The following is a 25,987-nucleotide window of genomic DNA, read 5'->3' on the forward strand; positions in this document are numbered from 1 at the left end:
ACTACTTTTGAAATATGACTTTTTTTCTGTTTACTGTAAAGACAGAGGTATCTAGTTTGTTTATATTGGAATGGCTGAGCTCTCTCTCTGTCTTTCTACTGACATTTTAAGTAGATTAAGGAAGCATTTGGGTACAGCAAGAACCCATCACATTGTCAAATTACACTGCACAGAACAGCAAAGTCTTCCTAATGTCTCTTCCTAATGTCTCTTCAGGTCAGGTTTCAAGAAACAAGATACGCAGAGAGAGAAAAGAAAGAAAAAGACTGAGTGAAAGAGAGAGGGAGAGAGAGAGAGAAAGAAAGAGAGAGAGGAGATGTTCCTTTTCAGAATATAAACATGAAAGTGGTTTAAATCAGATCCATGCTTGTGTTTAATTTCTTTGGACATGAATATTATTGCAATAGTATGAGCCCCCACATACTAATACTGTATATATATATATATATATATATATATATATATATATATATATATATATATATATATACACACACACACACATTATATATATATATATATATATATATATATATATATATATATATAAAAGAAAAACTTTGTATATTGCTATACATCATATATTGATATAAATGTTAATATAATGATATTAATAAAATAAGCAGTTTTTTTTTCCTTTCCCTGAAGTGTGTATACGTTTTTTTGCCTAATTCTGTGTAGCTGTCAATATTTACAGGTTAAGAATGTTTTAATCTAGAATTTTTAACACATTACTATTCTTAACACAAATTAGTCATATGACCAAGTTTGACCCTAATGGCTTCCCATAATCAGAGCGCGGTTACCCGGCTGTGCGTGATGATGGCTCATTTAATGCGGATAATAAGATGACTGAGGAAACATCGCCAGGTGTGCTGAACGGCAAGTTTCATTATAAAAAGCTTCTAGATGGAAGTTTGGATGAAACCAAAGATGTGTACTTGAGGAATCCTAAAAGGGAAACTATTCTAACAAGAAAACGCTTCACGTATACAGTAAGATGTGGGAGTGGTGGCGTAGGCGGCTAAGGCTCTAGGTTGTCCGAGTTCGAGCCCCGCCATTTGGGTGGCGTTTACACCCCGTACTACCCAGCCAATGCATGCAGTGCCGATCCCATTTGAGAGCTTTTCATTTAATATTTGTTAAATGTTAATGTTTGAGATATTATAAAACTACACAATCTGTTTCCTCTAACCGGTTTGTCAGGCATTTCTTTATTCCAACATTGCACGTTTATGATACAAGTAAATCTGAGCATTTTACAATTATGATTAATCGTGATTAATCCCAGACTGACTGTGAGTAACTCGATTAAAGCTTTTAATCAATTGACAGCACTAAATATAATATGTATAAAATGTTCTATTCCTATATTCATCTTGGACTTGTGATATCTGATCATTGAGGCGTCTTCTTACTCCAGTAGGAGAAAAGTACACAGGAAAGCTGATAGTCCAAGGCTGTACCGTGTGTGTGTGTGTGTGTGTGTGTATGCACAGAGCAGTGTGTTATTGGGAGCAGATCTCGTGTAATACATGAGAAACAGTTGCTCAGGCTCAAAGCTATAAAAACCAGTGCAGTATCTCATCTTACAATGCTATCACGTAGTGTTACTGAAGCAGGTTAGAGCCACTGTGGTGGAGAATTTATGATATATGTATTTCACTTAGATTGAGTGAGTGAGTGAGAGAGAGAGAGAGAGAGAGAGAGAGAGAGAGAGGAAAAGATCTAAAAAGCTATAAAAAAATAAACAGAATTTCATTTTTTATATTTATGGGTTGGACATAAACTCTTAGTAGATGTGACCATTCACTGATAGAAATGAAAAGTCACTGCCTGGATTTAACCAAGCAAATAGGTAAGAGTCTTCTGTTGGATAATTACTCCAGCGATTGAAGTTTTATCTGGCATTCTTCTCAGTTCTTAAACGACCATGTCAGAAGACATACCATATAGTTGTCCTGCATCAAGCAAAGAAAACCATCTTCTGCAAAGAACAAATGTTGTTGCAAAAATAAAAAAAATCTTGAATGGGTGTGATGGATTACTTTAAGCTTAGGGAATAATAGAGAAAATACTTAATGGTGAAAGTTAAAAAAAAAAGAACTAAAGGGATTGGGACTAAACAGCTTTTAGATTTAATTAGGATAAAAGGCTTCATTTTATAAAGATTTTACCCTGGTCCGGAGTGATGGGTAAGAAAAGAGGCGGTGATGATGCACCCATCATGCCAAGTGTCTACCTAATAATCAGGTCTAGATTCAGCACTGAGGTCAGCTGATGAACTGAATGTACCGAATGGATCAGTGGATTTTTTCCAGCCATATTCCAAGATGGTAATGCCGTAATTGATGCAACGGCCGTAATCAAAGTGAAAGGTCAAGAGAAATATCTCTCGTGCATCTTTTTTTCTGAACATTTCCAAAAAAAAAAGACTTTTTTAAGATTTGCATATTATTTGCATATTCAATGAAAAAGATTTGAATATTTACCATCACGTGTTTCCTGTGACATAATGTAAGTGTATCTAAACTTCCCTTTTTAAAAAGTCTGTTCTGACTGAAAGCCAATTTAGATTTCATAAATTCATAACAGCTGTCCAATATCTACTGTACTTTAGACAGTCAGGTGTGTACTGATATGAGACGGAATGGAGTTGGGTATTTTATCAAGTTTACATCATCCAGCACTATGTAGTGATCACTATATAATAAAAAGCATTGTATTTTTCAGATATAAGACATTATACCTAATTAGTAGTAAAATATATATTTAGCAATAAGTACTTATGATAAAAGTGATTTTAGCTAAATCAATAAAACTGTGATGTAAAGTTGTTAAAATAAATGATACGACCCAATTACATCGCTGGCTTTGTAAGATACAGGAACGTAAGCAACAATAGGGTGAGAGGATGAAGTGCATAATAAGTTAATAATAGCACTTCATGAAAAGTTTTTGCCTCTGATACATTTAATGTTGTGGCTAAACTTTTGACTTCCTGTTGTTGTTGCTATGGTTACGACTGTATGTTAGTCCTGTGTTACATTATCACAAGAGCATTAATATTAAAAACTGGAATATCTGGAACTACTGAACCTGCTGTTCTAGAAAATGAATCAATAAACAGAAACAGTGCTGCGGTAAAAAGTGTCTTTCATTTCTCAATCCAGTGTGGGTTAAATTTGGTTTCCGCGTTTCATCCTCTGCTATTCTGCCTTTTTTACAGATCCCAAATAAAAATATTAAAGCTTCACACCTTCCACTTGACGATAGTCACTGCTATGTATAATATCAAAGTTCTTCTTCAACACCTTTATAAATATACAAAGGTGTTACTTTGGAGGAGAGGTTGTTTTTTTTTTTTTTTCTTCGTCTGTCCTTGATGACTTGAAAATCAGACAGATTTTTCGTAAAAAACGATTCGGAAAAAACTGGAAACAGAAATAGATTCAAAAGTTCAGGTTTTTTTTTTTTTTTGGTTGTAAACTTTCTTTTAAACTTCTCATTTTTATCTTTTTATGTTGCAAATCGAGGTTTAAGGAAGTTACCCTACATGGTTCTTCACGCATCTATTGTAGATTTTTAGAATTTAGAATTTTGGCAAAAAGTTGTATACATAAAATATTTTAAAAACAAAGTTTAATGCACATTTACTTAAACATAAAAATGTGCAAAAATACAAACAAACGTATTTCCTGGCACTTTTATTAAACGTAGTTCGCACAGTGCACAGTGAATTTCTCCTCCTCGCTCCATCCCACTTCAGCAGGTTGGGGTCAGAGCCAGTTAGTGAATCTTTCCTTATGGTGCACTAACCAGATTTGCCAATAATCAGTGAAAAGGAACTTTAATTAACTTTTTAATTAACACAAACTTTATCCCATTCTTCCAAATATTCTTATTCCGTTGTCCTAAGTTCTGTTGCTCACGAGACTTGCTCATGTACGACACTGTTCGGTGTTGTTGCAGCAGTAAGGAGCTACTTACATCCCCACCGGCAAGCAGAGACCCGTTTGCGTCAGCCATGTTCATGTAGTTATTGTTGTTTCCAAACTGCAACAGAAACACAGAAAGTAGGCAGAGGTGTTATTTTTTATTTACACGTCAGATCTACACAGATAGCTTCGGTGACCCATAAAAAAGCAATTCATCTATAAAGTCTGTTAGAACTAGACGGTGTTAGAGCACACAATATCTCTAACACCAAGTGAGGGGGCTTTAATTGAATTTAACTCACTCTTCAGTTCTCATGTTTATTAGATAAAGTAAGGAAAAAAACTTGGTTTTGCATCATAAAGCAGAGCTTCCCACAAACAGCTGGAGATCAACATGAGAGTTCTTCCACTGTACACAAACTTGAGGTTCTAGTTTTGGATAACTTTTCACCAGATGGAACAATCATGCTCACTACCATGTACTGTATAATGACATCATGGCACGGGCGTTGAGCATATCATCCTGGGATCCTGGGGCACTCAGGATGGGGTGGAGTACACTCTCACACCCCATCATACAGTATGGATATATGGAATATAGAAAGACCATCAGCCCACAGTCAGGTCTTTGGACTTTAGGAGAAAAACCCACAACACGCACACACCCACACACAAAGTTCTGGAAAGATTCGAACCCCAAAGTCTGGAAGTTTGAGGCAACAGTGCATGTTTCCTGTTCCGTATGCATGCATCACTCCATATGAAAGTTATTGGCACAGGCACGGACACTACTTCTCCGTTCTTGGGGCTGGCACTGAGTGCGCCCCGCATCTCCAGTGGCTGGGTATTTGGTATGAGGGTTATCATAGGGTTTAGGGCCATCAACATTGTCAACCCAGCAGTGGTGAGGCTTAAAACCCCATCTATAAAGATCTTTGTAATCATATGTTATGCCAATAACTTTGACTTGATTTAACTTTAATATACAGTATATATAATATACAATGTACAGAATGAAAGAAATGCAGATGGTACTTAGTTGGTAACCTAGTAACCAGTGTAAGGGTCTATCTAATGACGGAAACTTCAAAGCACTTTTGTAAGTCGCTCTGGATAATAAAGTCTGCTACATGCTGTAATGTAAACGTAACATGTTTGAGGGCTGAAATCATTAAACAGAGAATGCAAAGATCAAAGAAGGATTGGATTTAATGGAACGATGTAGTTTGCATCAAACATCTCACCAAATAGAGCAAATACATAAACAAGTGCTGATACACAACAATATGAGATAATGCGAAAACAAGCCTTTTTTAAGTTTTTCTTTTGGCTCAGGGCGGTTAAGGTTGTTTATATAGGGGTCTAAGGATCTGGGTCCGAGCCCCGCCCGTCAGTGGTTTGCGACACCCCATATGACCCAGCCAATGCATGCAGGGCCGGTCCCAAGCCCGGTTGGAAAAATGTGAGAATTGTGTCAGAAAAGGCGTAAAACCCGTGCCAAGTTGTGTGCGGATCGTACGGTCCGCTTTGGTGACCTCTTAACGAGGGCAGTTTTTTTATTTTTATTTCTTTTTGTATTTATCCGTGTGCAAGTCAACATACTGTACCAGATTTGTCTTTTCCTACAATATTCGAAATAACGTTTACGCTCCGCGCAGGATGCAGAATTATCAGTCGGTGCGGCAATTACGTGATAAAATTACTCGCGATGAATCATAGAGAAATTGCCAGCGTGTGCCAGGTGCGCTAATCTCCTGTGAAAAGATTAGATTTATGGCCCGCATTCATCTCCACTTGTTAAGATATCGTTTTTTATTTCGCTGTAGCGGCCGTCACTCTGACAGGTAAGAACAATGCAACAACATCATGAAGAATTACGGGGTGGCAGCTGGAGAGGCCCGAACGGCAAACACGCGCACTTCTAAACACACACATAGTCTGGGGAAAGAATCTAGACAGGACAAGAGACACGATTCCCACAATCCTCCTCCTTCTCCTCCTCCACCTTCTCTAGCAGTCTTATCTTTTTATACTGGACAAACAATAGCAGAAAGAAAATTAAGATCAGAAGCAAAAGAGGAGAGCTTTCATTCGTTTTTTTTTTTTTTTTTTTCAGCTACCTTGTTATAGCTTCTTTTCTTCTGAGTGGTGGTTAGTATGCGAATGTAATTACCGAAGGAACTGTAGCTAATCAACTGTGAATGGTATCCATTAATTAGTCTATGCCCTGGAGAGAGAACGTGAGAGAGAGAGAGAGAGACACACACACACACACACACACACACACACAGAAAGAGAGAGAGAGAAAGAGAGAGGGAGAGTGAATAAGCTTAAATGTTAAAGTAAAAATGCTGCAGCAAACTGCAAAACACACACACACACACACACACACACACACACACTCCTCCGAAGCATCTGGTAGAGCAGGTGGCTCCGGTTGATCACCTGACACGGTACCGGATCACAAAAACACACACAAGAACCTTGACAATCAGCTCAACATCTGTCCAAAACAGCAGAGAGAATGAATGACCCTCTTTATCAGGCACTCACTAAATCACTTATTTCATCTCTCTCTCTCTCTCTCTCTCTCTCTCTCTCTCTCAGTACTCTGTTATTATTAAAGTGGTGCAATACTCCAAAAACATGCAAGAGTGTGTGTATGTGTGTGTGTAAAGGTTTAGGACCCTGTCTCATAGACTCAAGACGGAACTTCTCGTAATGCATGAAAAGGAATAATAAAGAATATGGAAAAGTGTGTGTGTGTGTGTGTGTGTGTGTGTGTGTGTGTGTGTGTGTGTGTAAGAGAGAGTGAGACCGCAGTGCATTGTGGGGAGATGGTGGGGGAAGTGCATGGTTTATTTCAGCATGAAAAGTGCAGCTGCAACTCTGACACAGTAAGTTGTGTGTGTGTGTGTGTGTGTGTGTGTGTGTGTAGGTGTGTGTGTGTGAGAGAGAGAGAGAGAGAGAGAGAGAGTGTCTGTGTCAATGCAAATGTGTGTATCCAGGCACATATGTGTGTAAACTGTCACTGCCCTGGACACACACACACACACACACACACACACACACACTTGTAATATTTATGAATATTAAACCTGAGCTTTTTTAATTAAGTTATTGACTACAGTATGTATCTGCAATCTTTTAAGTCACTACAAAACTTCAGGTTATTATGGTTCTGTAAGTTACTGTATGTTCTGCAAGTTCTATAATAAGGTACTACAACCCTGTTGGTGCTATTGCTAAAGCTATTGTGAGACTATACTGTAGGTTGATGAGATACTCCACGTTATTGTGAGACTGTACGTTACTGCGAAGCATTTCACTGCGTGTGTATGGATGTGTATATAGGAACAAAATTGGTATGAGATTTTTTTCCCTATAATTTACGTGAAGAACAAGTTATTGTGTTCTTTTGTAGTAATTTACAATATATCACTAATGATAGGTTGTAAATTACTACAAAAGCTACTGTGAGAATATAGGTTACTATATAGTACAATAAAGTACATTATTGTGACACTTGAAGTTAGTGTGAATTTGTAAGTTACCGCAAGACTGTAAGTAATTCTCACTCACTCATCTTCTGTAATCAGGGTCGTGCGGTGTTAATCTGCAGGTCTTTGGACTGTGGGAGGAAACCGGAGTCCCCGGAGGAAACCCACCAAGCACGGGGAGAACATGCAAACTCCATACACACGGGGATGGGACTCGAACCCGGCCCCTGGAGGTGCGAGGCGACGGTGCTAACCGCTACATCACCGTGCCGCCCTGTAAGTAATTCTGATTGTGTTATTATAAGTTATTATAATTCTGCAAGTTGTTGCGATTCTCTATGTTACTGTAAGATTGTAGGTTACTAAGATACTGTAGGTTACTGTAAGATATTTTAGGTCACCTAAGAGATATAATAAGTTTGTAATTTAGATTGTAAGCTGACCCGAGTAGTCGCTGATAGGATAATTTATTTACAGCTGTTGCAGCTGTTTAAATCGTGCGATTTTGATAAGCTGCCACGTATCTGAAACGGCAGGACTGTAGGTTTCCCTCTTTTTCTCCTCCTTTTTTGACCAGGGTAAGTTTCGATATCATTTGAATATTTTTCAAATAAGACCTTGAAAAATTTCAATATGAGTTTTGCCTATAATGCCCATCCCTAGACGCTAGACTGGAATTTGTTAGTGTTTACACAACGTGGTGTTGAAATACAAACAATGTTTTAAAAACGTCTGTAATAAAAGTCGTTGGAGTTTAGATTTTATTCTGAACAAAAAAAAAAGAAGTGAAAAGAAAAAGAGACGTGTTTAGTGTGTAAAGCCTGGCATGTCCCCAGCAGGGGGACAGCAAGATGGACGCCAAGCCACATTAGCCCTGACGAGAGAGAAATAATGACGGAAAAGAAAGGAGGGAAGTGGGTCAGATCAGACAATGAGGCCTCTGTAATTAATTGAACAAGGAGGGCATGTAGAGTACATCGCTAGTGCACAGTGACAAGAATGAAACACGCCCCTAAACTGAATAATGGCTGAACAAATCAGTCCTCAGAGATGGACAGGAGAATAAAGACTGAGGAATAAGCGTATGCCGGAGCTCAGGCCGCAGATTAGATATTAAACGCCTAGAAAAACATTTGAGGCTGGAAAAGGAAAACATATTAGAAGCTCGCTTCAGGCACTGGACTGAGCATTGCACATATAACGATTTCCCACACAGCTGAATGAATAAACCATATCGCAAATATTACTGCAGATAACACAATCATTTACAGTGTAATACATGGTGACAGTCCCGAACAGCAATAATAAGGCCATATTAACAGCCATTACATTACACAATCTGTTTTTGTCCTGCTTTGTTTATCCTGCTTTGTCGGTGATAATACCTTCCATATCCTGCTTTATTCCTCTTCTGAACACCATTTCATAACCTTAACACAGAAATATTCTTATGTGCGAATGTCCGTGGGGAAATAAAATGCCTGGCATCTATTATCACACGTCAAATTATTCGCAACCCCTCGGGCGCAAACAATATTGCATTCTACTCTATTGGTGAAAAGGGGCGAAATATTCGGGGTATGATAACCGGACAATCTGATAACGCTGTAGTGTTTTGTATTTTTCACCTGTTTCCTTACTTGGAAATAGCATTTTGATGTGATGTCTTGATCGAGGCATAACACTTTTCAATATTATCTTATATACTCTTGTTACATTTTCTCCTTACTGATAAATACAGAAAATGTCCTCGCAAGCCGAGAAGGAAAAATGATAAAAGGAGCTGTTTGGAATTTCTACAACCCCTCGCTGCTGTAACAATATAAACACTGACGATCCTTCAGCTTCAACACGACTGCCACCGCCTCGTACGTTGAAAGTACGTACAGTATTTGGTTTCCAAAGTTCTCCAGGCTTCCTGAAGGCTCTCATTTCCAGTCCGGTCCCTGTGCATGAGCAGCATCCAGTGACCTACAGTATGAATCATTCAAGCATATACCCATCTAACTTAAGGCATGAACCAGTGAGAAACAGGTACAGATGATGACAGATGATGATCAGGCTGGTAATTAATATACTGGTGATGATGAATGACGAGTTTTTGGAACAGACGAGAGGGGAAATGAGGTTGCTGCAGAGGTTGGTACATACAGTATATACAACGTTTTTTTTTATTATTGTATCGAATTTTAGGGCACCTCACAGCCTGGAACAGTAAAACATTTGTTTCCATTTCTTTAATTTAATCTACATTATAATAATAATTGAATTAAACATGAAGAAATGACTGAAGCCTCATGATCTTTGCACTGGATAACCGGATTGGAACTGGGTGTCTCTTTCTAAAAACTTAGACATTCTACTATGGAAAATGGACGCTGGGAAGAATTACAGCTTGTAAACAGCTTTCAAATAGCATAACCATGTATTAACCTTGCAAGAATCCAAATATACTGTTGTATTGCTGGTAAAAAAGATAAAGTTCAACCGAAATCCTACATATTCTGCTAAAAATGCTGTTTTTAATATGATTTTAAGTACGGCATTTGGAAGACACCCTTATCTGGAGCGACTTGTGTTTTTATCTCATTATACATCTAAGCGGTTGGGGATTAAGGGGCCTTGCTCAGGGGCCCAACAGTGGCGACTTGGAGGTGGTGGTGTTGGGGGTCGATCCTGGGACCTTTGAACTTGAAATTACTCTACAAGTTCAAAGGAGATTTCGTATCCAGCGTTCAGGAATCTTCCAGTTCCAGTCCGGTCACTGTTTCAGTAAGACGTAAAGCTGTGCAACTGTAAATGATCCGGGGGGAACAGGCTTACTTCCAGGTCCGAAAAATGGGAAAAAGAAGTCGGGAATAAGGAATAGAGGCAGAACAAGCGCATGGAATTTGCGCGAATGATAAATTTGAGTACATCTTTAAAATATAATTGTGTTTGAGATTGATGTTGAAGAAAGAGTTTCGAACACTTGGCTGGTCGCTCGCGCGCTCACTCAATCACTCAGTCACTCACGTGTCCATTAACTCACTCACGTCTTCACTCACTCACTCACTTAACCGTTTGTTTTATTATCCTCTTTTCACATCTGGCAGCCGGCCAACTGGAGGCCTCTCCCTGCTCAGGCTGGAGGTGGGCGCAGTGGCATTGTGGGTAAAAAGAAAAGAAAAAAAGACAGACTCGGTGGGGGTTGTCTTTGATTTCGACGCTCTCTCTCTCTCTCTCTGTCTCTCTCTCTCTCCGCACTAAATGTACTCTCATTTACAAACCAATGCAGCCCTGAGCATGTGCTCCTGGCCATAACAGATCACAGGGGCTATTCACAAGCAGCAGGCAGTCGCAACACACACACACACACACGCACGCACGCGCACCCACCCCCGCATACACACACACACACACGTATGCACCCCATCACAGTGGTACATTTGTAAGCTCAGAAGGAGAGCGAAAGCTGGGCTGTTTTGATCCACAGGAGGAATCGATCGCTAAAACTCAGTTTAGAGTTCGAATCATTACATGCTGACCCTAAACTCACTGAGAGAGAGAGAGAGAGAGAGAGAGAGGGAGAGAGAGGGAGAGAGAGAGAGAGAGACTACTTATAAGAGACTGCACTCACTCTCCATCTCTCTTTCTATCACTTTTCAAACCAAACAAACCCATAACTAAAACTAAACAGTGGAAATGGCCTGAAGAGCGACAGAAGCGGAGAGAGAGAGAGAGAGACAGAGAGAGAGAGAGAGAGAGAGACTAAGTTAAAACATGTGATAAGCAGAAAGCAGAGAGCTGATGTTATCATAAACCTGCATGCAGGAGTCGACAGTTTCATTCAAAGCCATTTCAATTCTCTCTCTTTCTCTCTCTCTTTCTCTCTCTCTTTCTCTTTCTCTCTCCTTCTCTCTTTCTCCTTAATCTGCTTTCACTTCACAAAGAGACCACTTTAACCCCTGACAGTCCAATTAAAAGCAGCTCTGATCTTTTGGACGTCCGTCCTCCCCCCCCCACACACACACACAATATACTCTATGTACTTTGCAGAGATTTATAGACAACCACGGTACAGTTTTATTACGAGTTTATACAAGCATTTTAATCCGAGTTATTCGGATTAAACTTTAACGTGAGCTTGTGGATCTATAAGGAGGTCTGGTGACGTGAGACGAACTTCCTCTTATCCACCAGGACTTGATTATTTTCCTCATGTCCTAAAGTGTTTCATTCCTCTTATGTGAAAGCTAAAACTTTTTATGATACATAACGGATAATAATATCTTCTGTTTCAGATTTCTAAATAAAAAAATGCACTTTATACTTATCCATATCTTGTTTTAATTTTTTGTTGAGTTTCCCTTCTTAGAAAAACATTGTCATTGAATTTATAAATAGTTTATTTATATTTATAATAGTATTTATAAATTATATATATATTTATAAATTATTGTAAAAAGGGGTATAGAAATTAAGAAAATCTATCAAGTTAAAATATATATTTCTGAATTGAGTACACAAAGTCGTAACTGCTTTTTAGGAGGAATATAACATAAATTCATTTTATTGAATTGATTTCATCTTATTCAAATTGTATTCACTGGTTTTGTACACACTTCAGGAAAAAAAAATATAGTAAATTTATAGCTTTTTGTTATATATTGATATATATGATAATATTATGATATTATAATATTATTATCATGTGTATGTTAATATTATACAGTATATATATCACACTATTTTTCATTTTCCAAGGTGTTATTTATATATATATATATATTTTTTTTTTTTTTTGCCGTGCACTTAAATGAACCCAACTCTCCAACAACATATTAACTTAGTTTGTATTTGTGTGATGTTATCAACCTGACCTTCTACTGTAAGTCTTATTATAATAAGTGCTGTTATAATAAGCTCTTTGTTCAGTAAATTCAGTCATCAGGTATGAAACATATTTGCTTAAGTCAGTTTAGATAACTGGACACTTGCAAGATGAAACCAGAGATTGTTCTGTCTTTTTCCTGGCATGGGTGTGTGATGTAAAACATATCCGGGTAATAAAAATCACACCTGAAAATCGCCACTAATTTTGGGTGCGTTCGTGCGTGTGTGTGTGGTTGTGTGTGTGTGTGAATATATATATTCACATGCAACACAGCGTCCTGTGTGGTAGGAGTAAATTATTTGATGAGGGTGTTTAAAGAATTATAATGAAATGTGATAAATATCATTTGTATATTTAAAAAAATCGCGATACAAATCGAGAAATCGAGGACAAGGTATAGTGATAACATCCCTAGAAGGATTTTTAAACCCACCATCCCATAGTGGAAAACTTTTTTTAGTTACGAATTACTATTCTTTAGTGTGCTGATTAATGTTTCGCCACACTGGCACCAAAATAAATTTTTATTTATTATTACTATCATTATTATTATTATGTTACATTTATACATGTTTGAAGTCGAGGTGGTAAAATGTTGCAGTTCTTTTGTAGTCCTACAGGTGACACACTCTAAACTATTCACACATTCCCAGGCAGCGTAATAGCGTAACATTTTATAAAAATCGTGATACTAACAGAATCGCAATACGAATTGAATCACTGTCTAGGTATCGTGATGATATGATATCGGTCGATCCCTGGTGATTCACCCGCGACCCTGAATACAGGATAAAGCGGTATAGAAGATGAGTGAGTGAGTGAGTGAGTGAGTGAGTAAGTTACCGTACTAGCACCAACCTATTATAAATAAAGTAAAATTAAATGAAGTGAATTTATTCATCAATTATTATTATTATTATTATTATTATTATTATTATTAATAATAAACCTCATCAAACACTTAAACAGCTTGCAAAATGGAGTAAACACCCAATCTAGAGCGGCTCGCATTTGTGATTCATGACATCCTCACAGTGAATTCTGCTGATGGAAACAATGCGAGAGAAAGCACTGGCAGAAGCGCCAGGCCAAAATGGGTGCGATGACATGAGCTGCCACCCGCTGCCTCAGCATCTGTTGCTCTGGTGTAATAGACCTGTTTCTAGCAGCGAGGCCATTTTGTCATGTCTAAACACCTCGGATTAATGAGAATGCCCATTAGGTCCTTGTGCTCTCCATCTCCTCCTGCTGCACGCACACATACACATACACACACACACACACACACACACACACAGAGCTTGGCTCGCCAGTACTGCCTTGAACATGATGCTTACACACCAATGAATCTCAGTTTTCATCTGGGGCTGTGTAGAGATATTGGACCTCTGCCACAACAGGGCTCAGGCCTGCAGGAACACTGGAGCTGCCTCACATGATGGTGCACACACACACATGTACACACACACACAAGCAGTGAACAGTAATAGGTAGCCAAAGTAATAAAAATTACAAAAGGTCAAATTTCTCGAGTATTGTTATCATTAGAGGAACACTTGGTCCTCACAAGGGGGTAAAACACACACACACACACACACACATGCAAGCAATAAACAGTAATAGGAACCCTGGGTAATACAACACAAATGGTATTAACCTTAACATTAATCTTCACATGACTAATCCAAAATAAATACGTTTTCCAAATAAAAGCAACAAAAAAAAAAAAAACATTGATCGAGTGAGGGAACAAAAAAGGTCCTCACAACGCCAAATTTATCATATTCATCGTTTCTATAGCAACCGCTTATACATGGACTTGTGCAGTGATACATAAAAAAAGAAAAAAAGAAAATACACTTTCATTAAGGGCCTGTTATCTAGGGAAGGAGTCTCCAACCTCAAAACTGCACGATTCAGGACAAATGACGAACGCACTTCATAAGATAAAAACATCAGGCTTTTTCCTTTTTAGTTAACTTTAAACGAGAGCGGGAAAACAAGGCTGATGATGAAAAACTGTTTGCAGCTGCTGTAGTGCAAGTGATAACTTGCATCCTTAAGACGATGCGTTAAATGTGCGTGCATCGTGCAAACTGCTGTTGTGGAAGACGAAAGCAAGTCGAGTCATGCTTCTTTCCTTCAACCTTCGCTTTTATTATTTATTCATTTACGTATAATTCCGAAGCTACACAGATTTTTTACAGTAGCTACAGCGAAGCTAATTCCGTTAAGCGAGTGAGACAGCGTATTTATGTCTTTATATCCCTTTAAACGAAACTAGTCAGCCACAAACCATGGATAAAAGCATTACAAGCATTGTTCAGACATGTGAAAGCCATTTTACTGTATGCACTACTATAACAGTCTCGTTCAAAGCAAGAGACAAATATTCTCTCCTTTTTTTTTTTTCCTTTCCATACTCTGAACAGAATAGGGCAGTTATCCGATGTGATCCTAGCTGTTTTCTTTTATTGCCCTTGCGATAAGCCTAGAGCCCGGCACGGTGCAGAGCCAGGTGCCGAGTCTCTATAAATCTGCGCAATACAAACTGCTAAGAGCTGATTCATATATCAGTCCATTATTCTGCCACGGCTTTAGTGTATTAAACAAATGGATCAGCCTACAGCTGCGGAGAGGAAGCTAAAGAGAGAGGGGGGTGGAGGCTGTCGGGGCAAAGGTTATTGTCTAATTTAAATCTTGGCTTCCTTCCCGGGCCTGTGCCACATTCCAATTTGTGTCCATGTAGCGTTGGAGATCCTGACAGGAGAGCCTGGTGAAAACCGTACGACGGCCAGGAACTTGTCGGAAAATGAAGAGATCAACAGGTCGGAGGGAGATTAGCAGTGTGACTGGAGCTAATTAGAGTAAATTGTAGGAATGTGCGTGCTTGTTTTGATCCGGGACAAACCTTCAATCTCAATCGAAATATTCCTAACTATTTCTACCATCCATCCATCAATCAAGGATCCTCTGTAGTCCAACTAGGGACCGTGGAGACCAATGGTGACCATTGTGTTTATTCTCATTTTACAACCGTGATGGGACCTCCGGTCAACACTCACACACTCATTCACACACTACTGGCAATTTTGGGAATGGCAAGTAGCCTAATCTGCATGTTTAGGATTGTAGGAGGAAACCTGAGAAACCCTCCAAGCACATGGAGAAACCTCCTTGCACACAGACCCCGAGGTGGGAATCGAACCAGGACCCTGGAGGTGCGAGGCGACTGTGCTAATTACTAATCCATCCTGCCGCCATTTCCACCATACGCGCATTTTTTTTTTCCTTATTCACATCTGGGAAACGTAATGAAAACTGTCTTTTACATGAAGGCACGGGTTTCAGATTCATGTTAAGCTACAACTTGAAGGCTTTCCACGCGGACGACAGGTGCAGCTACTCGACTCGAACGCGCTCACGTATCAAACACGTATCAATTACTCCCTATTCAGACTGACAACCTTGCTGCGAAAATACGTAAAAAAAAAAAAAAAAAAAAAAAACACCCACCCTAGCTTGACAGCATCGCTTTTTTTTCCCATCAGTTTGTTTCTCTTTGCTGACAAGAGTAATCTGTTTCGAGTGCCGTGTTCATTTATTTCCCTGCGTTACATTTAAACCTGAACTGTCATCTTAAACATTTCGCTTTCAACAGAACAGAGAGATTATGATAGCACGGGAAGGTGGGGTGAAATTATGATACCTAATCTTCGCCATTCATTTCTCGTCATTACGGTGACATTTTAGAGAGCCGTGGAACAAAGGCGCACTAAGGATTCATTCAGCTGCAGTGTAAAATTATTCCTAAGGCCAACGCAGGACGTAGACGGAAACATGTAAGTTTTGTGTGCTACTTTGGGGTGTTTTGCTTCAGGGAGGTATTGAAAAGTCCGGTTAAAACAAGAACGCTGTTATTACAAGAACAAAACACACATTTGATTGTAAATCTTTGTTTTCTTTCTTTTCTAGAGAGAAGCCGTTAAAACAGTAAGCAGAAGTTCTCCGTGTGTGGTGGATCCATGATGGAGAGGATTACGTTAAATATACCAGTACATTCGCCGGTAACGGCCGTGTCGATCATTTCCATTCCGGGGTTTGACATTAATCCGAACTGTATTTGTTTTGTTTCCCTTTCGCTTTTTCACCACTATTCATTAACATTAAATGAAATTTAACGTACAGTTATAAATCTCCGGGCTGACACTGAATTGATTCGACTCACATCTTATTGCTTTTGATTCAATTGGCTTCAGAAGCAATTTTTCCATAAGGAAGAAGCCTGAATCACAAAATGGAGCTGATTTGATTTGTTTCGGAATTCTCTACAGCATACTGAACGCGCTCCTTCTGAACCAAACTTAGGATTTTTTCAATTTGGATTAGATTCAATCCAAAAACAAATTTTGCACGTTACAATAGACACAACTCCAACGTATTTTGTTGTTTGTTGTTTAAATCACTCACTCACTCATCGTCTACACCACTTTATCCTGTTTGCAGGGTTGCAGGGGGCCTGGAGCCTATCCCAGTGGACTTAGGGCACAAGGTGGAGTACACCCTGGATGAGGTTCCAATCCATTGCTGGGCTCACATATACACACACTCGCACACAACAGGCAACTTTTAGAACACCAATTAGTCTAATCTGCATGTCTTTGGACTGTGGGAGGAAACCGGAGTACCTGGAGGAATCCCACCAAGCACGGGGAGAACATGCACACAGACCCGAGGTGGGAATCGAACCGGAACCCTGGAGGTGCGAAACGACAGTGCTAACCACTAAGTAACTGTTCTGCCTGAAAACTTGCTAACATTCTTATATAAGATTATTTTCTGCCATTCTACTCATAGTGTTGTTAAATTTAGTTATATTTACATTGTATGAATGATGCAAACAGCATTGTAGATACACAACAGATTTTAGAGCGTTTATACTGATTAACATCTATTAGTGCAACGTCTGACTACATCCAGTTTAGGTTCTTAAGCTTCTAGCAGGGTTTAGAATTCCGCTTGGAGATTGGGACGGACACAACAGCTTCCCTCACACAGCACGTCTATCTCATGTCAAACACCTCTTAGTGTTCAATTTCCGTTTGGAAAAATTACCATAAGGTGTGTCTCACCTCCTAAACTTTCAAAAACAACCTAAAACCAATGTTGTTCCAAAGCCGTAATGGATCCAAATTCACATCAACAACAACAACCAAATCTTCCTTCTGTGTTGTATCTGTATAAGTTATTTTATTCTACAGAGAAAACAACCCCTTTTATGCTTTTATATCATATTTCACAATGCTTCGTAAAGCACTAATAGTCCACTGAGACCTTGTTCTTCTGTTGCCCAATATTACAACTACCTGTATATACCTAGCGCTGGGCGATATGACCTCAAATCAATATAATGATAAATTAACATTTTTACATCATTTATGGTCATTTAATTATTAGTTTCTTGTTTTTTTGCCCTCAAAGTTTATTGAGAGGTACTGTAATGTAAATATTCTCAACTATTATAACTATTGTAACTAACAAACTGGATGGGGTGGAGTCACGTAGTATGTAAATAAATAAATAAATAAATAAACTGACTAAATTAAACAGCAAGATTATTTAAATTAGAGGTTCCGAATTAATTTTTCATCACCTCCCAGCCCTAAACCTATCCCGAGGTGTTCATCTCAGTCTTCCACCATGTTTAATTCCTGATCTCAAAGCCAAAAGGGAAAACAAGTGTGCCCCGCCAAAATAAACAGCAGTAAACACACCCCAGAAATCTCGCCAATTGCTGAGTGCCATCTCCAACACGTGTACCAGCACAGTCTCTACAGTCATCTGTCTTCATTAGGCTCCTGCCTTCGACCTGTTTTTTTTTTTTTTCCCAGCTCTCTTTCGCAGAGAAGACATCTGCAGAGCTCCAGCGTGTAGGTGCAGAGAGCTCGGGTCTGCATAAAGCCTCAACCTTGCAACAAATCACTCCGACAATTACGGATAATAAAGGAGCAAGTCAGGCCCGTAGGAGAAAGCGGTATGACAGACCATCAGGCTGGTAAATGGAGAGGTGTTTCTCTGCCATTCCATCACCAGAGCAAACACAGAAAGAGAGAGACTTTATCTCATCGTTCACTTCATTTAAAGGCATCAGGGCTTTGATGGAGTTGCTGTGTTTCTGAGAAGTTGATCTCCTGAGACAATAGGATGAATTCAGACTAACAATGACGATGTGATCGGATTTTTAAGCTCATAAAAGAGAAGCTGTAAGGAAGGATGCCAGAGCTGGCAGTGCCTCATATCCTAACCTTCAATCCTTATTTGAAACATTTCATCCAATTTGGAATCATTCATCATCAAGGTATAAAGTCACAATGAAAAATAATAAAGAAATCACACTTTAAGAGTGGCACTGATCCCAAACAATTACAATAACCTTGACCCCTTCACTCTCTGAATACAGCATGCTTTCAAGGTGACATGCAAAAAGCGTATGCTAAAAAGTATACTTATGCGCAGTTCAGTGCAAAGGTTTGCATCCTTCAGGGGTAAGGAAGGACACCGTACTGTAAGTGGCAAATCTAAAAATAGTCAAAATCCGTACACACTTTAAAAGAAAGACTAAGGACTCAGGAAGGGTGCACAAACTTTTGCACTCCTCTGTACATCCCGCCAATTCATAAATTTCACTTTCTATGACTCACTGTACCCAATGACCTTCTGGAAATTTGCCTTCGGATTTACATTCTCGATTCCTCTGAACCTTCTAAAAGGTGTCATGATTCTCTTATAAAAGGTTCGCGTAAAACTCGCACTCGGTTAATATCGGAAAATCGACAGAGCCAAAGATCAAGTGAGGCTTTACTTCGGTCTGTTCTCACATTCATCCAGTGATATTCAAATCAAACTCTGTGTGACTGACGCCTTCTAATCTGTTATTCCGCTCTCTCGCCAGAGGCACTGCGTTTCACACGCTGGTGGAGATGCTGTCAGATCAGAGTTGTCATGTATAACAAAGCGTGTTTAAGGGATAATTAGGGCCAGATGGCTGTTTGTGGTGCCAAACGAGACAGGCAGTCCATATGCCCGTCTGTGGCACATCTGCACCACTGTAAGCTACGCAACTCTCACAAGTGTCAGTCATCCCCGTCACCGTAGCTTTGATCATGAGACGCTCTGTCGTTAGCATGGCGTCATGATTGCAGGCTAATACACTGGCTAGCGCATTTAGCCAAAGCGAGTTGTGACAGTAAATTGACTTAAACGCTGGCAGCTTGGTGGGACTGAGCTTCAAACTCACAACGTTTAGTAGAACTCACAAGCTTCTACTTGAAGGTGGCATTCGGGAGATAGTTGTAAGTTTAAATCTCACAACCTTCAATGGAAGGTTGAAGGTTGTGAGTTTCGATTTAGAACCTTCTGCTGAATGCCACCATTGAGCAGGAATAATTCTATAAACAGGTCTTTTTAACGGTTCCCAAAAAAAAAATACAGTATAAAGGATCTACTCGGTAACTCCAAACCTTCCAACCTAAAGAACCATTGAATATGAAAAGGATAGAACTTCAGTGGTAGAACTGTCCAACAAAGAGACAAATGAAGTGTAAGACGGCACCTTTTCATTATTGAATGGGTTCTTGTGGAACCTTTTCTGAAACTGGAAACCCATTCTACATCCTACAATCTAAAAAGACTCTTAAGTTGTTTTTTTGGATGATTTGGATAGTTCCAGCTACTATATCTTCAGAATTTGCACTTTTCTTAAAGGGAACCATTTTGTCTTCATGAAACTTTCCATCAGTGAGACAAACTGAAGAAACGTTTAGAATGTAAGATGGAAACTTTCTTTTTTTCTCATAAAGTGCCTACTCTTTTTTAAACTGGATGTTCTTTGGATGGTTTGGAGGCTTCTGGTTATCTTGGAATCACTTGTGAAAGTAGTACCCTTTTTTTGCAAGGCCTCTATATGTAACTTTCCATTAAACCGAAGACCCCTTTGAAAAGGCTTTTTTTTTTTTAATGTAAAAGTTTTTCTTGAGGTCTTTGGATGGTTAAGTTCTTACTTTCCAACTTACAAACTTTTATGAAAGGGAGCCCCTTTCTTTTCAGCGTAGCCTTCTGCATAAAGGGATAAAGAAAAGATCCATGTAGGGTGAAAGAATTGACCTTGTTGTATTTTTTCCTATGGTAGAAAAAGCATAGACCAAAAAAAAAAAGGTTCATAATCAATGTTAAACTTGTGCACTCAGAGAAAAGACTTTGCCGTGATTGTTAGTGGTTTTAGATTCCTGATGGGGTTCTATTGGCAACCCTCTTTAAAGAATAAACCCTATGGTGTAGGGTTTTACATATAACCTCTAAGGGCTCTCCCAGAAGGACAAACTAGAAAAAAAACCCTGGGGCAATGTGGAATGCTTTTACCCCTTTAGTGTGCTTTTTTGAGTTCAACTGGAATAATCTCTGATAGAAAAACACTGCTGTAGCATTCTGTTTAGAACCTTTAAGGATTCCCTAAGGGGGATAAAACTGAAGAACTTATAAAAGTTTCAAGTTTTAGAGTCTGGAAAGCCAAATCAATATGATTTCTAAATATTCCACTGTCTTAGAACTAAATCTAAAGCAATAATGTGCTTTCGGTTGGCTCTTTGCAAGGGTTCTACAAAGACCCAACAACATAGTAGTAGTACTTCTCTAGCAAAGAGGCCGGCCTGCACAATTAATTGAATTGGCTTATTACGAATACAAAATAATCGAGATTTATCAGGATCACTGTGCCGCATTCCGTTCCACAAGAATGTTTTCGCTGTGTTATGAATCCAGTGTATCCATTTGCTTTACGACAATGCGATGCGCTCTCTTCCTAAAAGCATGGACTCTCTCACACGTGCTCAGCTCAGCCAAAGATTCTACACAGAAAGACAGTTTACCTGCGAGCAAATCCTATTAGCATCCTGTCATACAATCGGGCAGTTTGATGACCACAGACGAATAGGCGAAAGAGCAAATCGGTGGTCGAAGTTTTGAGCTTAGCAGTGTGCTAAGCAGGATTTGCTAGCAAGAGAAATACTGGTCAACATAACAAGAAAGGTAAATTCAGTCAGTTCAGCTGTTTGAAAACACTTTAGCTTTTAGGAGGTTGACAAAGAACAGCCATGTGGCACAGTCATCGATTGGGGGCTCTCTTGATAATGCAACCGCTTTCCCATCCAGCTCTCAGAGGCAAAAATAAATAACAGATGCCGTCATGTTTTTCCTAGCAAAGGACATGTGCCCAATTAGCACTGTTAGCGGTCAGGGATTCAACAAACTGTTTTGGCGGCATAAGGTAGGCTATATATATATATATAAATAAATATATATATATACATACACACATCTAGGAAGCTCTGCTTGGTGATTACTCTTATCATACCATATTTATTCCCGTTTCATGTAGGAGGTAGGACCTTCAGTCACCATTTACATAAGCGTTCACACACTACGGGCAGTTCAGGAATGCCAATTAACCCACCATACACACAAAGAACATGCAAACCCCACGCACACCGAGGCGGGAATCAAACCCCATACCCTGGAGGTTCAAGGCAGCAGTGCTAACCACTAAGCCACATTTACCTAATGTTTATTTTTTACTTGTTTTTCAGTGGTTATATTTCAAGTTCAATAAATACCTGTTTAGATACCTCTTTAATAATCGTGATTTCAACACTGTCCAAAATAATCATGATTATAATTTCCACCACAGTCCAGCAGCCCTACAACCAGGGATTCCATGTCGCACCTGTTTAGCAAGATAAGAACCATTTACTAGCTGAAGATCTTTTAAAAGACCCATCAAGGACTATTTTTCCAACATCTTTGGACATTCAGTGGCAGTGATCAGCAGGCTATACGTCCAGCACTGGAAAATCTAAACTGGACAAATGTAAGCGCCAGCCAGGATTTTTCAGTATGAAGGTAGATCATTAAAGCATTTTTAAGACCGTATTAAAACCCAGCGATCCTCTGTGACCAAAAGCATACTCCTCTAATTTGACCAAATCCATGAATTAAACCTGGCAGACCCGTTTCTATATTTTACACTGTGAAAAGAAAGCTTTCATAAATAGCCTTATAAAATCGATACAGTCTATGTAACCCCATCTGGGTAATTTTGAAACGAACACACTGGACTAATTTTGGCAGCACGGCTGCCAGTAACAGTGATCCCGAGCTTAATATGCCTCCACAAATCTACACGAAACGGGAGTGCCTTTAGCATGGCGCCTTTCCCATACTACTTTATAAACCGTGTAGAAATAAGATATAATTTTTTTTCTCATTCCAAAACACACAGCTGGCGGTTGGTGGGCCTAATTCGTCATTGTTATTCAAGAGCTTGATCAGCCAACACTTAAAACAAGATCCTCCTAGATTCTAATTAAGCACTACAGTACCTCCCAAGGGTTCTGCTTTGGCAAAGCAAAGCACTTTGATTTATGTAGCACTTTGTTGTTAGTACTCGCGGGCTTGCCTGTTGCTAACGCGCCACCAGCGCATAAAGCAAATTCTCGTATTTGTTAATTAACTCCTGCTAACTGTGCTTTCCTCCACATTGTGATACAAAATGTGGTGGATTGAACACAAATATGGCCTATTATTTCATGTCTCCACCTACAAGCAATTAAACTGAAAATAATTTGCCGTCTATTGAGCTCTCGCTGGGAGGGGAAAACTTTCGGAGCATACCAAACAGCGCCCGTTTAGAGCCAGCAATCACGCAGCACTGATAGGCTTTCAAAGCTCTAATTAGCTCTCAACCTCGTGGCCGTCCGACGGCATCGCTCTAAAGTGCGAGCTCTCGCTCTGGTGAATTACACCAAATGTCGTGGCTCTCGTCGGGGTAACCCTTCAGCCTCGCAATCATTAGAAGCGTGCGCATACACACTCAGGATCGCAGTGGAACAGACTTTTACTACACCATCACCAAAATAGATGGAGCAGAGTGGTGAACATTTTGACCAAAAATCATTTGTGTATCTTCAGGAAGTTTTATCATAATGAAAAAAAAAAAAAAAACATTAGTTAAGCCTTTATTTGTCACATATACATTACTGCACATTGAAATTCTTTTTTTCTTAAGGGCCTTGCATAAGGGCCCCAACAAAGGGAACCTGTGGAACTGGGGCCCCAACAGCAGACCTTCCGATCAGTAACTCAGTGTCACTTTAAACCACGGCCCTAGTAATTGTAGGACTACCTACAAAGATTTGACTTCTGTGAATCATATAAATTTTTTGGAATTCCTAAAAACACAAACATAATTGCTAACTATTATTTCTATAACAAGACATAAAAACAATATCTGGTTTTCTTTTTCTTTGGCTTCTGCAGTTCGGTACTTTCTTCCAGCACTGTGTGCCAGTGCTCAGAATGCAGAACTGTTTCACATCGCTTCTGAGGCTGTTAATCCAAAAAAAAAACCTGCTTGTAAAAATGTACACACAGTATGAACAGCATTTCTTTTACAATTAGATGATAACAATTTTTTTAAGATTTGCATCTCTAAACAAGTGTTGTAAAATCATCAACATGTGTTAACATTTTGCAGTTATAAAGGTTTTACCCCAGATGCCCTTCCTGATGCAACCCCTCTCACCCAGTCCAGGCTTGGGATAGGCACTAAGGATGCCCTGCCTTCATCAGCTGGATTTAAGCATTGACTGGGAATCAAATCCATGCTTTCCACCTGGCAGGTGAAAAGCCTACCACTGATTCACCAATGCCCACTACACAATAGATTGATCCATCCGTGCGAGAGCTTACACCGATCAGCCCCAACATTAACACCTTCACTAAGTGAATTGAATAACATTGATTATCAATTATTTACCAGCAAACTGGTGACAGGATCATGGGAACCCAAGGCTCATCCATGCTTGCAGGGACCAAAGGCCACAAAAAAAAAAAGTCAAATGCTGCAAAACCTGATTAAAAAAGTCAGTGCTGGCCGTGACATTAAGGCACCAGAACACCCAGTTTAACACAGCCTGCCCGCGTATGGGACTTAGGAGGCAAAGAGATGCGCCAGACAAACAAGTCCAATCCACAATGGCCCCACCTCGTAAACCCACAGCACCCTAAGGACCTAAAAGGCAATGTCCCCGTGCGAGATACCACAGGACCCCCCTCAGAGGGGCAAGAGCTGCCCTGGGGCACAAGGAAAACCCACACAATATTAGGCTTAATGTTTTGCAAGGTAATGGCTGATAAGTGTATACTGAAAGTCCTTCCAGTACTTGCTAATGAGAACGTTCTTGCACATAAACAGAAGAACTAACATTAAGAGGCAAAAGTTCATTGTTACGGCCCTGCCCACTTGGTTTCTATTATCTCATAAAACTGAGAGTACACGGCGTGTAAACAGTTCAACGTTCATGTAGCGTTCAAGTCAGAGCAAAGCAAAATGAGTGGCAAATGTGCAGCCTTTCAATCTCACATCCTTTGTTGTTTAGTGAATTGTCTTTTCTGCTTAGTTGAATTTTATTTAATCCATTTTGAATGCAAAAAGCAAAAAAGCAGAAAGTTCTGCTGGATCAGGATCCTTGAAAACATCAACTAAACATGTTTGCTACCTCTCTCTTTAGCATTAAGATGTATTAACGTGTCACTGTTGCGTATGCTCCTTAACACACTCCATTTTCAGCAGATTCGAACCAACATATGCAGTCAGAAAGCAGATCACTTTTTTGTATGATTTTTTTCAGCCTGAAACTGTCTTACTCAATCTCATCCATATCCATTACAGTGGCTAAGGGACATAGATAAAGCAGATAACAACTTAATTGCCTTCAGCTTTTGATAGCACGCTGATGAATAGGCCTCATGAATGGCCCTTTAAATGGATGGGGTTTTTTAGAACGGAGAGAGAAAAACGGCTGATCAGCAAAGTAATTACGAAGATTGGAAGTCAAAAAGAGTCAATGTTTCCTTTCTTTAACTTCCCTAGCCTTGCCTATAACACATTTTTTACTAAGCTGAATCCAAAAACACAATAATGGAGCTGTAAAGTGAATGAGGGTCTTGGAGCTTGCTTGTGCAAACATTTTTTTTTTCTTTTCCTTTCTTTTGAATCTCCAGTGATTTCATGTGTGAGCCAAGAAAGCAGGAGGCAATAAATGTTTCTGGTTAAATGAAGAGAGTTTCTGGATTGAGAAACCGCTCCAAGTGGCCAACGCACTGTAGCAGCTGGTCGGATGCATCTGGTGACCCAGAGACAAGTGGACAAGTGGGTCAAGTATGTGGGTGTGAACAGACCCACACTATATATCTATCTATCTATCTATCTATCTATCTATCTATATATATATATATATATATATATATACATACAGACATATATCTGTCCATCCATCTATCAATCTAGGAATCTCTGTTGTCCAACTAGGGACCATTGTATTTATTCCCATTTTTACAACCGTCAAAAAGTAGGACTTCTGGTCAACACTTACTCACACACACTACGGGCAATTTAGGAAGACACGTTAGCCTGATCTGCTTGTATTTGGATTGTAGGAGGAAACTAGAGGATGCGGAGGAAACCCAACAAGCACAGGGAGAACTCCATGCACACAGACCCCAGGCGGAAATCAAACCAATACGCCACCATGCCACCTTTATATCATCAATTGACCCAC

General features: G+C 39.4%; 1 protein-coding gene across 1 annotated transcript in view; it reads right to left on the reverse strand.

The window, feature by feature from the left end:
- Nucleotides 1–25,987, reverse strand: part of tox3 (TOX high mobility group box family member 3) — a 73,061-nt gene that overhangs the window by 25,488 nt on the left and 21,586 nt on the right. Inside the window, exon 2 of the mRNA XM_053491488.1 lies at nt 3,991–4,056. Within this exon, the coding sequence (XP_053347463.1) occupies nt 3,991–4,056 (66 nt within the window). The remainder of the gene's footprint in view (nt 1–3,990; nt 4,057–25,987) is intronic.

Source organism: Clarias gariepinus, chromosome 3, assembly GCF_024256425.1.
Source record: "Clarias gariepinus isolate MV-2021 ecotype Netherlands chromosome 3, CGAR_prim_01v2, whole genome shotgun sequence".
Taxonomy (NCBI): Eukaryota; Metazoa; Chordata; class Actinopteri; order Siluriformes; family Clariidae; genus Clarias; species Clarias gariepinus.